Source organism: Pseudophryne corroboree, chromosome 1 (genome assembly GCF_028390025.1).
Source record: "Pseudophryne corroboree isolate aPseCor3 chromosome 1, aPseCor3.hap2, whole genome shotgun sequence".
NCBI classification, from domain to species: Eukaryota; Metazoa; Chordata; class Amphibia; order Anura; family Myobatrachidae; genus Pseudophryne; species Pseudophryne corroboree.
Genome location: NC_086444.1, coordinates 1067365613 through 1067380684, shown reverse-complemented (window position 1 = coordinate 1067380684; position 15072 = coordinate 1067365613). Strand labels below are relative to the sequence as shown.

The following is a 15072-nucleotide window of genomic DNA, read 5'->3' as shown; positions in this document are numbered from 1 at the left end:
CCGGCTGCAAGGTTTTTGTGTAACGACCACCATATCAAGGAGACCCGTACTTGTGGTTGAAGTCGGATTCTCCGATGGAGAAGCCAGTGCGAGCCTGCTCCCTGAGCAATGAGGTTTATTTGGAATGGTCGGGAATGAAGTCTGCCGTACTGGAGAGCTTCGAATGACGCCACCATCTTCCCGAGAAGTTGCACACATAGGTGCAGAGAAACGGTTTGCGTCCTCAGTACCTGAGCCACTAATCTCTGTAGGTCCTGGACCTTGTTCTCTGGTAGGAACACACGTAATAGGACCGTGTCCAAGATGAGACCGAGGAATTGAATCCGTTGAGTCAGTATGAGGTTGGACTTTTGGAAGTTGACAATCCATCCATGTTGTATTAGAAATTGATGGGATGTCTGAACATCCTTGAGAAGTCGATTCTGCGATGGAGCCTTGATCAGTAAATCGTCCAGATAAGGTATAATCGTGACACCCAACAGTCTCAGTCCTGCAACCATGATCGCCATGATCTTTGTGAAAATTCTTGGGGCTGATGCTAGACCGAACGGCAAGGCCCGGAATTGGTAATGATCCGCCACCAGTGCGAACCTTAAGTAAGCCTGGTGCGGAGTCCAGATTGGAATAATAAGAATTTACTTACCGATAATTCTATTTCTCGTAGTCCGTAGTGGATGCTGGGGACTCCGTCAGGACCATGGGGAATAGCGGCTCCGCAGGAGACAGGGCACAAAAGCAAGCTTTTAGGATCACATGGTGTGTACTGGCTCCTCCCCCTATGACCCTCCTCCAAGCCTCAGTTAGGTACTGTGCCCGGACGAGCGTACACAATAAGGAAGGATCTTGAATCCCGGGTAAGACTCATACCAGCCACACCAATCACACCGTACAACTTGTGATCTGAACCCAGTTAACAGTATGATAACAAAGAAGTAGCCTCTTAAAAAAGATGGCTCACAACAATAATAACCCGATTTTTGTAACAATAACTATGTACAAGTAATGCAGACAATCCGCACTTGGGATGGGCGCCCAGCATCCACTACGGACTACGAGAAATAGAATTATCGGTAAGTAAATTCTTATTTTCTCTAACGTCCTAGTGGATGCTGGGGACTCCGTCAGGACCATGGGGATTATACCAAAGCTCCCAAACGGGCGGGAGAGTGCGGATGACTCTGCAGCACCGAATGAGAGAACTCCAAGTCCTCTTTAGCCAGAGTATCAAATTTGTAAAATTTTACAAACGTGTTCTCCCCTGACCACGTAGCTGCTCGGCAAAGTTGTAATGCCGAGACCCCTCGGGCAGCCGCCCAAGATGAGCCCACCTTCCTTGTGGAGTGGGCTTTTACAGTTTTAGGCTGTGGCAGGCCTGCCACAGAATGTGCAAGTTGAATTGTGCTACAGATCCAACGAGCAATCGTCTGCTTAGACGCAGGAGCACCCATCTTGTTGGGTGCATACAAGATAAACAACGAGTCAGATTTTCTGACTCCAGCTGTCCTTGAAATATATATTTTCAATGCTCTGACAACGTCCAGTAACTTGGAGTCCTCCAAGTCGCTAGTAGCCGCAGGCACCACAATAGGCTGGTTCAAGTGAAAAGCCGAAACCACCTTAGGGAGAAAATGAGGACATGTCCGCAGTTCTGCCCTGTCCTAATGGAAAATCAGATATGGGCTTTTGTACGATAAAGCCGCCAACTCTGAAACTCTCCTGGCTGAAGCCAGGGCCAATAGCATGGTTACTTTCCATGTAAGATACTTCAAATCTACCGATTTGAGAGGCTCAAACCAATGAGATTTGAGAAATTCCAAAACTACGTTTAGATCCCACGGTGCCACTGGAGGCACAATTGGGGGTTGTATATGTAGTACACCCTTGACAAAAGTTTGTACTTCAGGCACTGAAGCCAATTCTTTCTGGAAGAAGATTGATAAGGCCGAAATTTGAACTTTAATAGACCCCAATTTGAGGCCCATAGACAATCCTGCCTGCAGGAAATGCAGGAATCGACCCAATTGAAATTCTTCCGTTGGGGCCTTCTTGGCCTCACACCACGCAACATATTTTCTCCAAATGCGGTGATAATGTTGTGCGGTCACTTCCTTACTAGCTTTAATCAAGGTAGGAATAACTTCCTCTGGAATGCCCTTTTCTTTTAGAATCCGGCGTTCAACCGCCATGCCGTCAAACGCAGTCGCGGTAAGTCTTGGAACATACAAGGTCCCTGCTGAAGCAGATCCCTTCTTAGAGGTAGAGGCCACGGATCTTCCGTGAGCATCTCTTGAAGTTCCGGATACCAAGTTCTTCTTGGCCAATCCGGAGCCACTAGTATTGTTCTTACTCCCCTTTTCCGTATAATTCTCAGTACCTTTGGTATGAGAGGCAGAGGAGGAAACACATACACTGACTGGTACACCCACGGTGTTACCAGAGCGTCCACAGCTATTGCCTGAGGGTCTCTTGACCTGGCGCAATATCTGTCCAGTTTTTTGTTGAGGCGAGACGCCATCATCATGTCCACCTTTGGTTTTTCCCAATGGTTCACAATCATGTGGAAAACTTCCGGATGAAGTCCCCACTCTCCCGGGTGAAGGTCGTGTCTGCTGAGGAAGTCTGCTTCCCAGTTGTCCACTCCCGGGATGAACACTGCTGACAGTGCTATGACATGATTTTCCGCCCAGCGAAGAATCCTTGCAGCTTCTGTCATTGCTCTTCTGCTTCTCGTGCCGCCTTGTCTGTTTACGTGGGCGACTGCCGTGATGTTGTCCGACTGGATCAACACCGGCTGACCCTGAAGCAGCGGTTTCGCCAAGCTTAGAGCATTGTAGATTGCTCTTAGCTCTAGTATATTTATGTGAAGAGACGTCTCCAGGTTTGACCATACACCCTGGAAGTTTCTTCCCTGTGTGACTGCTCCCCAGCCCCGTAGGCTGGCATCCGTAGTCACCAGGACCCAGTCCTGTATGCCGAACCTGCGGCCCTCTAACAGATGGGCACTCTGCAACCACCACAGGAGAGACAACCTTGTCCTTGGTGACAGTGTTATCCGCTGATGCATGTGCAGATGCGATCCGGACCATTTGTCCAGCAGATCCCACTGAAATATTCGTGCATGGAATCTGCCGAATGGAATTGCTTCGTAAGAAGCCACCATCTTTCCCAGGACTCTTGTGCATTGATGTACTGACACATTTCCTGGTTTTAGGAGGTTCCTGACAAGTTCGGATAACTCCCTTGCTTTCTCCTCCGGGAGAAACACCTTTTTCTGAACCGTGTCCAGAATCATTCCCAGGAACAGCAGACGTGTTGTCGGGGACAATTGAGATTTTGGAAGATTCAGAATCCACCCGTGTTGTTGAAGCACTACTTGGGTTAGTGCTACACCGACTTCCAGCTGTTCTCTGGACTTTGCCCTTATCAGGAGATCGTCCAAGTAAGGGATAATTAATACGCCTTTTCTTCGTAGAAGAACCATCATTTCGGTCATTACCTTGGTAAAGACCCGAGGTGCCGTGGACAACCCAAACGGCAGCGTTTGAAACTGATAATGACAGTCTTGTATCACGAACCTGAGATACCCTTGGTGTGAGGGGTAAATTGGGACATGCAGATAAGCATCTTTTATGTCCAGGGACACCATGAAGTCCCCTTCTTCCAGATTCGCTATCACTGCTCTTAGTGACTCCATCTTGAACTTGAATTTCTGTATGTACAGGTTCAAGGATTTCAGATTTAGAATAGGTCTTACCGAACCGTCCGGCTTCGGTACCACAAATAGTGTGGAATAATACCCCTTTCCCTGTTGTAGGAGGGGTACCTTGACTATCACCTGCTGAGAATACAGCTTGTGAATGGCTTCCAATACCGTCGCCCTTTCTGAGGGAGACGTTGGTAAAGCAGACTTTAGGAAACGGCGAGGGGGAGATCTTTCGAATTCCAACATGTAACCCTGAGATACTATCTGCAGGATCCACGGGTCCACCTGTGAGCGAGCCCACTGATTGCTGAAAATCTTTAGTCGACCCCCCACCGCTCCTGAGTCCGCTTGTAAAGCCCCAGCGTCATGCTGATGGCTTTGTAGAACCCGGGGCGGGCTTCTGGTCCTGGGCAGGGGCTGCTTGCTGCCCTCTCTTACCCTTTCCTCTGCCTCGTGGCAGATAAGACTGTCCTTTTGCCCGCTTGTTTTTATAGGAGCGAAAGGACTGCGGCTGAAAAGACGGTGTCTTTTTCTGTTGGGAGGGGGTCTGAGGTAAAAAAGTGGATTTGCCGGCAGTTGCCGTGGCCACCAGATCCGATAGACCAACCCCAAATAATTCCTCTCCTTTATATGGCAATACTTCCATATGCCTTTTGGAATCCGCATCACCTGACCACTGTCGCGTCCATAAACTTCTTCTGGCAGATATGGACATCGCACTTACTCTCGATGCCAGAGTGCAAACATCCCTCTGAGCATCTCGCATATAAAGAAACGCATCCTTTAATTGCTCTAGAGTCAATAAAATACTGTCCCTATCCAGGGTATCAATATTTTCAGTCAGGGAATCCAACCACACTACCCCAGCACTGCACATCCAGGCTGAGGCTATTGCTGGTCGGAGTATAACACCAGTATGCGTGTATATACTCTTCAGGGTAGTTTCCAGCCTCCTATCTGCTGGATCCTTGAGGGCGGCCGTATCTGGAGACGGCAACGCCACTTGTTTTGATAAACGTGTGAGCGCTTTATCCACCCTAGGGGGTGTTTCCCAGCGCGCCCTAACCTCTGGTGGGAAAGGGTATAATGCCAATAACTTCTTAGAAATTAGCAGTTTTCTATCTGGGTTAACCCACGCTTCATCACACACGTCATTCAATTCCTCTGATTCTGGAAAAGCTACAGGTAGTTTTTTCACCCCCCACATAATACCCCTTTTTGAGGTACCTGCAGTATCAGAGATCTGCAAAGCCTCCTTCATTGCCGTGATCATATAACGTGTGGCCCTATTGGAAAATACGTTTGTTTCTTCACCGTCGACACTAGATTCATCTGTGTCGGTACCTGTGTCGACTGACTGAGGTAAGGGACGTTTTACAGCCCCTGACGGTGTCTGAGACGCCTGAGCAGGTACTAACTGGTTTTCCGGCCGTCTCATTTCGTCAACTGACTTTTGTAATGTACTAACATTATCACGTAATTCCATAATTAAAGCCATCCATTCCGGTGTCGACTCCCTAGGGGGTGACATCACCATTACCGGCAATTGCTCCGCCTCCACACCAACATCGTCCTCATACATGTCGACACACACGTACCGACACACAGCAGACACACAGGGAATGCTCTTATCGAAGACAGGACCCCACTAGCCCTTTGGGGAGACAGAGGGAGAGTTTGCCAGCACACACCAAAAGCGCTATAAAATGTATATAAACAACCCTAAAAGGTGTTGTTTTTGTTATATGCGCTTTAAATATATAAATATCGCCAAAATATGCCCCCCTTCTCTTTGTTACCCTGTTTCTGTAGTGCAGGGGAGAGTCCTGGGAGCCTTCCTCACAGCGGAGCTGAGCAGGAAAATGGCGCTGTGTGCTGAGGAGAATAAGCCCCGCCCCCTTTTCGGCAGGCTTTTCTCCCGGGTTTTGAGATATCTGGCCTGGGTTAAATACATACATATAGCCTCAATGGCTATATGTGATGTATTCTTTGCCATCAAAGGTATTAAATATTGCTGCCCAGGGCGCCCCCAGCAGCGCCCTGCACCCTCCGTGACCGTTCAGTGTGAAGTGTGTAGCAACAATGGCGCACAGCTGCAGTGCTGTGCGCTACCTTCATGAAGGCTGAAGAGCCTTCTGCCGCCTGTTTCCGGACCCTCGATCTTCAGCATCTGTAAGGGGGATCGGCGGCGCGGCTCCAGGACGAACCCCAGGGTGACCTGTGTTCCGACTCCCTCTGAAGCTATGTCCAGTAGCCTAAGACTCCAATCCATCCTGCACGCAGGTGAGTTGAAAATCTCTCCCCTAAGGCCCTCGATGCAGTGAGCCTGTTGCCAGCAGGACTCACTGAAAATAATAAACCTAAAAACTTTTTCTAAGCAGCTCTTTAGGAGAGCCACCTAGATTGCACCCTGCTCGGACGGGCACAAAAACCTAACTGAGGCTTGGAGGAGGGTCATAGGGGGAGGAGCCAGTACACACCATGTGATCCTAAAAGCTTGCTTTTGTGCCCTGTCTCCTGCGGAGCCGCTATTCCCCATGGTCCTGACGGAGTCCCCAGCATCCACTAGGACGTTAGAGAAATGCAGATATGCATCCTTTATGTCCATGGATACCATGAACTCGTCCTGTTCTATGCCTGCAATGACTGATTGGATTGATTTCATCTTGAATTTGTAGACTCTTAAAAACTGGTTGAAAACTTTTAAATTGAGTATTGGTCTGACCGTCCCGTCCGGCTTTGGCACGACAAAAAGATTGGAATAGAACCCCGTGCCTCTCTGAGAAGCGGGAACCGGAATAATGACCTCTGCTTGTAGCAATTTGAGAATTGCTGCCCGTACTTTTTGAGGGCACCGAGGCAATCCTGTTGTAAAAAACTGACTGTGAGGCCTCTGTTGAAATTCCAGCTTGTATCCCTGAGAGATTAAGTTGTTCACCCAAAGTACTGGTGAGGTTTTGGCCCAGATGTCCTGAAAACCTTCCAGTCGGCCGCCCACCAAGGGGGACCCCAGGTGAGCTGGGAGGCCGTCATGCCACGGTCTTGTCAGCAGGTTTATCCTGCTTTCTGGTCGTTGCCTGCGAGCGGCCTCTACCTCTGCCCCCGCGTGCTTGTGTACCGAAACCCCTACCACGGGCTCGAAAGGACTGTGATCTAAATGAAGTAAACGCTGGTCCCGAATAACCTCTCCTAGTTTGTGGAGCGGTTCTCGTATAAGGAGTAGGTAGAAAAGTGGACTTCCCCGCTGTAGCCTGCGAAATCCATTTGTCCAACTCTGGTCCGAACAGCATTTCACCCCCAAAGGGGATGGATTCTACCGCCTTCTTGGTGTCAGAGTCTCCTTAATCCTCTACACATATGAACATAGCCAGACATCACGTCAGAGCAGCAGGGGGAGCTATTTTTAAAAACTCTTCCTCTATGTTTTCCCCGTTGGAGGGGGGAAGGGACGGTGAGGGTATGCCTCTTCTCCGACTGGCGCCATAATATTAAACATGGCCCCCACTAGAATTTGTATTGCCTCTATGTTTTTTCCTTCTTGCTTTGTGCTTTATATAATTAACCACTTTCTATCTCTATCGCCGCGCGCTGCCAAGAACTCCTCAGCCGCGCGGCGCTGTCACTCTCTCTCTCCCCCTCCCGCCGCCCGCTGGCTGGCGCGCGCCGGGACCGCTGTTGGTTATCCTTCTTAGCGGCGGGACTGTGTTCTATGTGGACACCGCCTCTCTCCGCTGCTGCGCGCCGCTCCGTCTCCCCCTGCACACAGGACGGACAAACAGAGCCCAGCGCTGCACCAACTCCCGCGCCGCTCCGTGTCCCCCTGCACACAGGACGGACAAACAGAGCCCAGCGCTGCATCGGCTACTGAGGGGGTCTTTAGTAAAACTACACAGCAAGTGTCAAGAGGGGAGAAAAAATAAATAAATAAATAAATACCCTTACTATATGAAAAGACCTAGCCTAAGCTATTTCTTCTAAGTTTCAACCATTACTCACTATTCTGCTGTTTGAGGATCTCCTGTGGAGAGATGCAGGTCCCTTCAATAGGGATCTTTGTCTCTCCAATAATAAGTAGCTTTGTCTCCCCTTTGTTAGGTTGACGCAGCCCTTTTACAGATCTTTAGTCAGGTGCTCAGTTGCTCCACTTGTTGTGCCTCCAGCACAATTTTTCAAACTGAGGGAGGAGGGATGTGAAGGGGGAGGAGCCGGCTGTGCAGACAATGCTAATTTAAGATTGTGCCACACCTCCAGTTCAAAGCTTCACACCCCTACTGTATAGGACTCCAGTGTCCCCTAGTGGATGAAAGAGAAACAAACCATTAATATAAGGGGGTTTCAACTCTAGCCCTCAGGTACTCTCAACAGGTCAATACAAGATTTATTTAATCATGCGCAGGTGACAATAGATTCTGTTGGGTCAGTGATTATCCCATCTGTATCCAGTGACAGAAATCCTAAGCACATGATCTGTTGGGAGGATTGACTGAAAACCTCTGACTATATCATGTATTTGACCTCCGCATGGTGGTAGCTATGTGAACTGCTGTAGAGATCATTTATAAGTTTTGCAGATGACCGGTCCATTCACAGAGGCTGGAGGGTAAGGTTCCTATCTGCCACAGCACATTTATACAGAGATCCATAATCAGCAGAGAACAAGCACGTATGAACCCATAACTTACACACAAGAGAGCACATTATACGGTGTCATAGAGAGATGCCATTACTGGAACTATTACCCTGACCTGTTTTCCTTTCATCATCCTAGATACAAAGTCAGGCACGGAGAGACATAAAAGCAGTTTGCAGCGAGCTGACCTAGTGCTGCGGGCATTCCTACACAGACCTATGCATTATAGAATGCTGTGTTTTATCCAGCACTCAAAAGAGAAAGACTTCTGTCAGAGAAGTCGATTGAAAGTTAAAAATAAGTCTTAAAACATCTGGAGTTTATGTGAAGTAATAACATGAAAAAATCCATTTGGGCACATTAAGTCATTGACATTGTACTCTCAAAGCAGCTTCTTGCTCAAGGAACAATGGGGTCTATTTACTAAGCTTTGGATGGAGATAAAGTGTGTGGAGATAAAGTACCAGCCAATCAGCTTATAACTGTCTTGTCACAGGCTGTGTTTGAAAAATGACAGATAGGAGCTGATTGGCTGGTACTTCATCTCCGTGCCTTTTATCTCCATCCCGGCTCAGTAAATAGACCCCAACGTCTCTTACAAATAAAAAAGAACAAAATAAATGACCGTAAATCATCTAGTTTAGGTAATACGTAATCCTGAGCTGAGAATATATCAGGTGCTACGCAGGGGGTAAAATAATAGCCTGCATTGTGTAAGCACCAGGTGTACACACTGTATGTACCATCGAACTGTACCAAAAGCACCCAGTCCATCATACGGTACCTTACGTACTCAGTCCGTCACGTTGTACAGCACGTACCCAGTCCATCACGTCGTACAGTACGCAGCCAGTCCATCACACAGTACCTTACGCAGCCAGTCCATCACACAGTGCCTTACGCAGCCAGATCATCACACAGTGCAATACGTACCCAGTCCATCACACAGTGCCTTACGCAGCCAGACCATCACACAGTGCCTTACATACCCAGTCCATCACGCCGTACAGTACACACCCAGTCCATCACACCGTACAGTACACATCTAGTCACACCGTACAGTACACATCTAGTCCATCACACCGTACAGTACACATCTAGTCCATCATGCCGTACCGTACACACCAAGTCCATCACGCCGTACCGTACGCACCCAGTCCATCAACCAGTACCGCACGCACACAGTCCATCACACCGCACCGTATGCACAAAGATAATCACACCGTACCGTACGCACACGGTCCATTACACTGTATGGTACACACACAGTCCATCACACCATACTGTACGCACACAGTCCACTACACCGTACCGTACGCACACAGTCCATTACACCATACCGTACGCACACAGTCCATTACACCGTACCATACGCACACAGTCCATTACACTGTACCATACGCACACAGTCAATCACACCGAGCCGTACGCACACAGTCCATCACACCGCACCGTACGCACACAGTCCATTACACCATACTGTACACACAGTCCATCACACCATACTGTACACACAGTCCATCACACCGCACCGTACGCACAGTCCATTACACCGCACCGTACGCACACAGTCCATTACACCGTACCGTACGCGCAGTCCATCACACTGTACCGTATGTACCATACACACACCGTTCATCACACCATACTGTACGCACATAGTCCTTTACGCCGTACCGTACGCACACAGTCCATTACACTGTACCGTACGCACAGTCCATTATACTGTATAGTACGCGCAAGTCCATTACACCATGCTGTACACACAGTCCATTACACCGTACCGTTCGCACACAATCCATTACACAGTACAGTAGGCACACAATCCATTACACCATACCGTACACACACAGTCCATCACACTGTACCGTACACACAGTCCATCACACCATACTGTACACACACAGTCCATCACACCGTACCTTGCATACACAGTAAATAACACTGCGCCATATTCACAAAGTCCGTAACACCAACAGCACAAATCCTCAGACACAAACACTTCACTGAAAATGCAGTAGGAGCGTAACAAAGTGAAGATCTGTCTCATACACACAGCATAGACAGGTAAAACCTAAAACATATATTCCTGTAATTGATAAGAAAATAAAAACCTACCTGCACATATTTTCCTATGATCTTTATGATTTCAAGGTTAAACTGCTTCACAGGTGCAGTTGTGAGGTCAATGTGACTGAGCAGGCTGTAGATGATCTGCAGCAATGATTGCTGCATGCTGGACAGTCCTTTCTCCAGGAGCTGGAACAACACACATACCATTAACATCTCACTTTCTGGCTGTAGCTAACTAATACTAACAGTCTACAGTAGTTATACTATAATAGCACAACACTCTCACAGGTAGGAGAAATGACAATTCTACCTATGTAATTATGGTACCCAGTAGTGTGTGTGTATGTACTATTATAACTACAGTATATAATTATGTTACCCAGGAGTGTGTGTTATTACACCTATGTAATTGTGTTACCATAGCTGTACAGGCACTCCTAAAGAGGCAAGTTAAACTTTTATCAGTCAGATTTCTAAAAGAAGCTGCATCAGGGATAGGGGTGGTTGTACAATTGACAATACATCACTGATACATCTACAATGGGGACTACCCCTCTAAAGATGAAAAGGTAGTTATAGACCTATATCTGGCACCTTCCATTTCTTACAGAGAGGAGTCTAGGAGCAAAGAAAAAAGGATGATATTCTTTCTTACTAGGGGGAGTGCCAGGCTGATACTCAGAAGCAACCTTCAGTACTTCCCCAATCATAGAACCTACCAACTCTTTATATGGAAGAACACTGTCCACACCAATGCAAAACAGGGTGTTCACTCTGAACCTATCCCCCCAATGCTTTCCTTTCTTCCTAATCAGAAAGTCACCTGCACTACTTATGAATCCCTTTATGTGTGAGAATATACAGAGCCTTGCTCTGGATGACTGTATACCTTATACCTGTACAGATCAGACATACAGACACATGGTCCAGGAGGGCTCAAAAACATCTATATGCAGAACTAGGTGCAGCTCTCATGTGTCCAGACACGTAAGGCAGATGTAATATGAATACAAAGTACTGCACCACGGATCTGGCCTATTCTGGCTCTGCAGGTGCGAGGTACAAAGTGGAATGGATGGACCTTAAAGTACTTTATTATTGCGTTTTGCAAAAACCTACAGAAGTTATTATGGGACTGAGTTTTGGTACCTACAATATACTGTTTGATCTTGCGCCCCAGAGAGCCTCAAACATTGAGGTTTGGCAAACAGTACAAGACACCGGCCCTCCCTCTGTCAGACACAACAGCACACTACAGCAGGGCTGCCATCAGAAATTGTGGGGCCCCGGGACTGACAAAATAGGGTATCGACAGCTGGTATATCGAGTGCCACCACCCTGATTTGTGTTCATTACAATATTTTATGATGCTGTGACTTTCCCAAATTAGGAATAAAACTAAACCTATAATGACGAAGTTCCTTGAATATGCACTTCATTCATTTCAGTGATCCACAACACTGGGGCCTGTATGCCTCACATCACATCTTGTGTGCTAGGTATGTATTCCTGTACTGTGAGAAGCAGCAGAATGAGATTCTTACAGAGGAGGGAACAGTGATAGTTTACACAAATGTTTCTTTGTAAATAAATGGATTATATTGGCAGTAAAGAGCAAGAAAACTACAATTTGTTCTAATAAAAACACATTCAATTCCCACTGGGAAATAAACTGAAATAAAAGGCTGCAAACTTAGTTTCCAACACTGCATTTAGTAGATTAAAATGTATTGAGAAGAAAGAATGTTTCCGTCCCACGGCACAAAGCGCTCTCACCTCAGCTAGATAGGTGACTAGACTGAATGTGATGTCGGAGAAAGAGTCATGTAGGTAACGACATACAACATTGATCCAATTAGAGCAGTCCCGGGAGTAACTGTGTGCGCTGTACAGGCTCATCATATGGGCCAGGTTGGTCAATGTGGCAGATTTCTCCTCTGCGCAAATCTAATAAAAGGGAAAAACAGAAACATAACAGCATTACATAGAGTGCAATAAAATGTTAATAGCAAATAAAAGAGCAAATAATGCACATTTTATTAGTGTATTCTGGCAGTGACTGGAGCACTGAAACAATTGGTAACTTACAACTGTATCCACATATTTTCTCAGCAGTACAGAGAAATACCTATTTCTTTATGATTATACTAGTATGACATTACGTAAAGAGTTTCTTGCATATTTAGGGCCTCATTTAATAACTACTGCAAACAGCTTTGGGTATTGTACAAGTGAACCCATATGGCCCGCCCACTGCGCATCCTGTGCTCTTTTCTGGGAAGGCACATCCAAAAACCAGAAAGTCCCCTGTGTATGCAGCAAAAGAAAAATGATAAGGGTCACAATATTCAAAAGCCACATGAAACCCCTGTCATTTACACTCCATGAAAAGCAACAAGAAGGCACAAAATGTGTCCTACTAAAAGGAAGATTACCTTAAAGGGGGGCACACATGGGCAGATGTGTGCTGAGCGATCTAACACAGACCGCTCAGCACACATCTCTCCCCCCGTTCAGCGCGATGAGTGCTGAGCGAGGAAGGGGCGGGCATTCACTTCACACAGTGACCTGGCTAGATTGTGCCCGCATGCAGGCCGATCTAGTACCGGCGATAGAGACGTGTGGGGCATAGTCAGATTGCTTAGAAATTAAGCAAAAATCGCTACATGTGTACCCCCCTTAGGACTACCAGCTCTGAATCAGTGACAGCTTCAGGTACTTTTGCAGAGTGCTAATATTCATGTGCAATTCTGCACAGTAAAGAACAACCTTCAAATCACTCCCTCTCCACTTATTTATACTGGTTCAATACTCTTGCTCCACAAAATGTAATTTTGGCCTGTGAAAACCTCCACTTCTCAATGGTATCTGGTCAATAGGTTGGCAGTCAATAGGTCGACCACTAATAGTAAACATGCATTAATGATTAGGTCTACATGTAAAAGGTAGACCGTACAAAAGTAGAAGTATTTTTTATTTAATTTTTTTCTACTTTTTCATACTTTATCATCCGAGTGGACTACGACTGGGAACAGAAACCATTGCGCTCGTCTAGCAGAGAGTGACAGCGAAACGGCAGGGCTATGCAGAGGGCGACAGTGATCCAAGGAGTTGCAAGTAATAGAGACAATTCAACTGATTTTTCAACTGACTCCTTGGATCACTGGCTGAGAGATCAGAGGAGTCATCAGCCTGAAAGTTAGCAACATGGAGTCGCGACCCCATCCTGAGATGGTCGCAAGCCACAGTTTCAGAACTACTAGTTTAGGGCATACTAACCTGGCAGGATAATACAATGCTTTGGACCATTTCAAAACATACCCCTAAACTGTCAGCTCTTTGCTCTGTTTTTCAAGATGTAAGTCATGCCTATGGGCACTGGTTATAAAAGGTCAAGTCATCAGGAAGTACTGCTGTAACAATATGAGGGATGCGGTCTATATCCTGACAGCCAGAAGTCAGACAGCGGGATCTCAATGGATTTCGGAGGTAAGCATGCGGGGTGGTTTTGATGTCAGTGTTAGGCACTAAGGGGAGGGTTAGTGTTAGGCTGCAGGGGTGGTGGAAGTTAGGGTAAAGCTAGGTACACACTATTCAATTATCTGGTTTTCCAGTGTTTGGGAACAAATGGTCAATTGTCATTTGCTCTCATCCATTACCAAATTTTCATTCCACCCACCTAGATCTGGCAGATTATTGTATAGTGTGTATCTAGCTTTAGACTGCCGGTGGGGTGGTTAGGGTTAGGCTGCAGGAGCAGTGGGATAGAGTTAGGATTAGAGGAAGGGTGAAAATACTTACCAGGATCCGTCGTGACTCCGTACCCAACCCCAATATAAATTTCACAGCATACATTTATCCAGACAGAGAGAATGCGTAAAACATTTCATAGTTTAGCCCACTCACTGTCTTTTCTGGCATCCCCACTACAGTGATCTCTATATGTAATGTCGGAGACAGTAGTTAGAATTACAATGATAAATGCAGGAACCCACCTTGGCTATTCTGTCAGCTGTTTCTTTACAGAATGGTGTTGGGTTGTCAAAATGTTGGATCAGATGTGGCAACAAGCACAAGATGTTGAGAGGAAACCCTGCAAGTAAAATCACATGTTGCTGAAGGATCCTTTAACAACAGAACTAAACTACTATACAGTCACTAATCTATAATCTTCCAAATGTGCAGTTTGAGAGAGCCTGACTGTGCGGTTATTGAATATTTGTTTGTGAAACTATGTAGACAAAATAAGATTTTAACCTACCGGTAAATCTTTTTCTCCTAGTCCGTAGTGGATGCTGGGGACTCCGTAAGGACCATGGGGTATAGACAGGCTCCGCAAGAGACATGGGCACTACAAAGAACTTTAGATGGGTGTGCACTGGCTCCTCCCTCTATGCCCCTCCTCCAGACCTCAGATAGAGAAACTGTGCCCAGAGGAAATGGACAGTACGAGGAAAGGATTTTTGTTAATCTAAGGGCAAGATTCATACCAGCCCACACCATCCACACCGTATAACCTGGAACATACGCAACCAGTTAACAGTATGAACAAAACAGTATCAGCCAACGACTGATCTTAACTGTAACATAACCCTTATGTAAGCAACTATATACAAGTCATGCAGAAATATGTCCGCACTGGGACGGGCGCCCAGCATCCTCTACG

The 15072-nt window shown here is 46.7% G+C and overlaps 1 protein-coding gene across 10 annotated transcripts in view; it reads right to left on the bottom strand.

Moving 5' to 3' along the window:
• The window catches only part of FRYL (FRY like transcription coactivator), a 541692-nt gene that overhangs the window by 41722 nt on the left and 484898 nt on the right, over positions 1 to 15072 (bottom strand). For all 10 annotated transcript variants that reach the window (XM_063920961.1, XM_063920963.1, XM_063920960.1 and 7 more), the window contains 3 exons: positions 14402 to 14499; positions 12183 to 12353; positions 10452 to 10592 (listed from right to left, as the gene is read on the bottom strand). In XM_063920961.1, coding sequence (XP_063777031.1) covers positions 10452 to 10592; positions 12183 to 12353; positions 14402 to 14499 — 410 coding nt within the window. The remainder of the gene's footprint in view (positions 1 to 10451; positions 10593 to 12182; positions 12354 to 14401; positions 14500 to 15072) is intronic.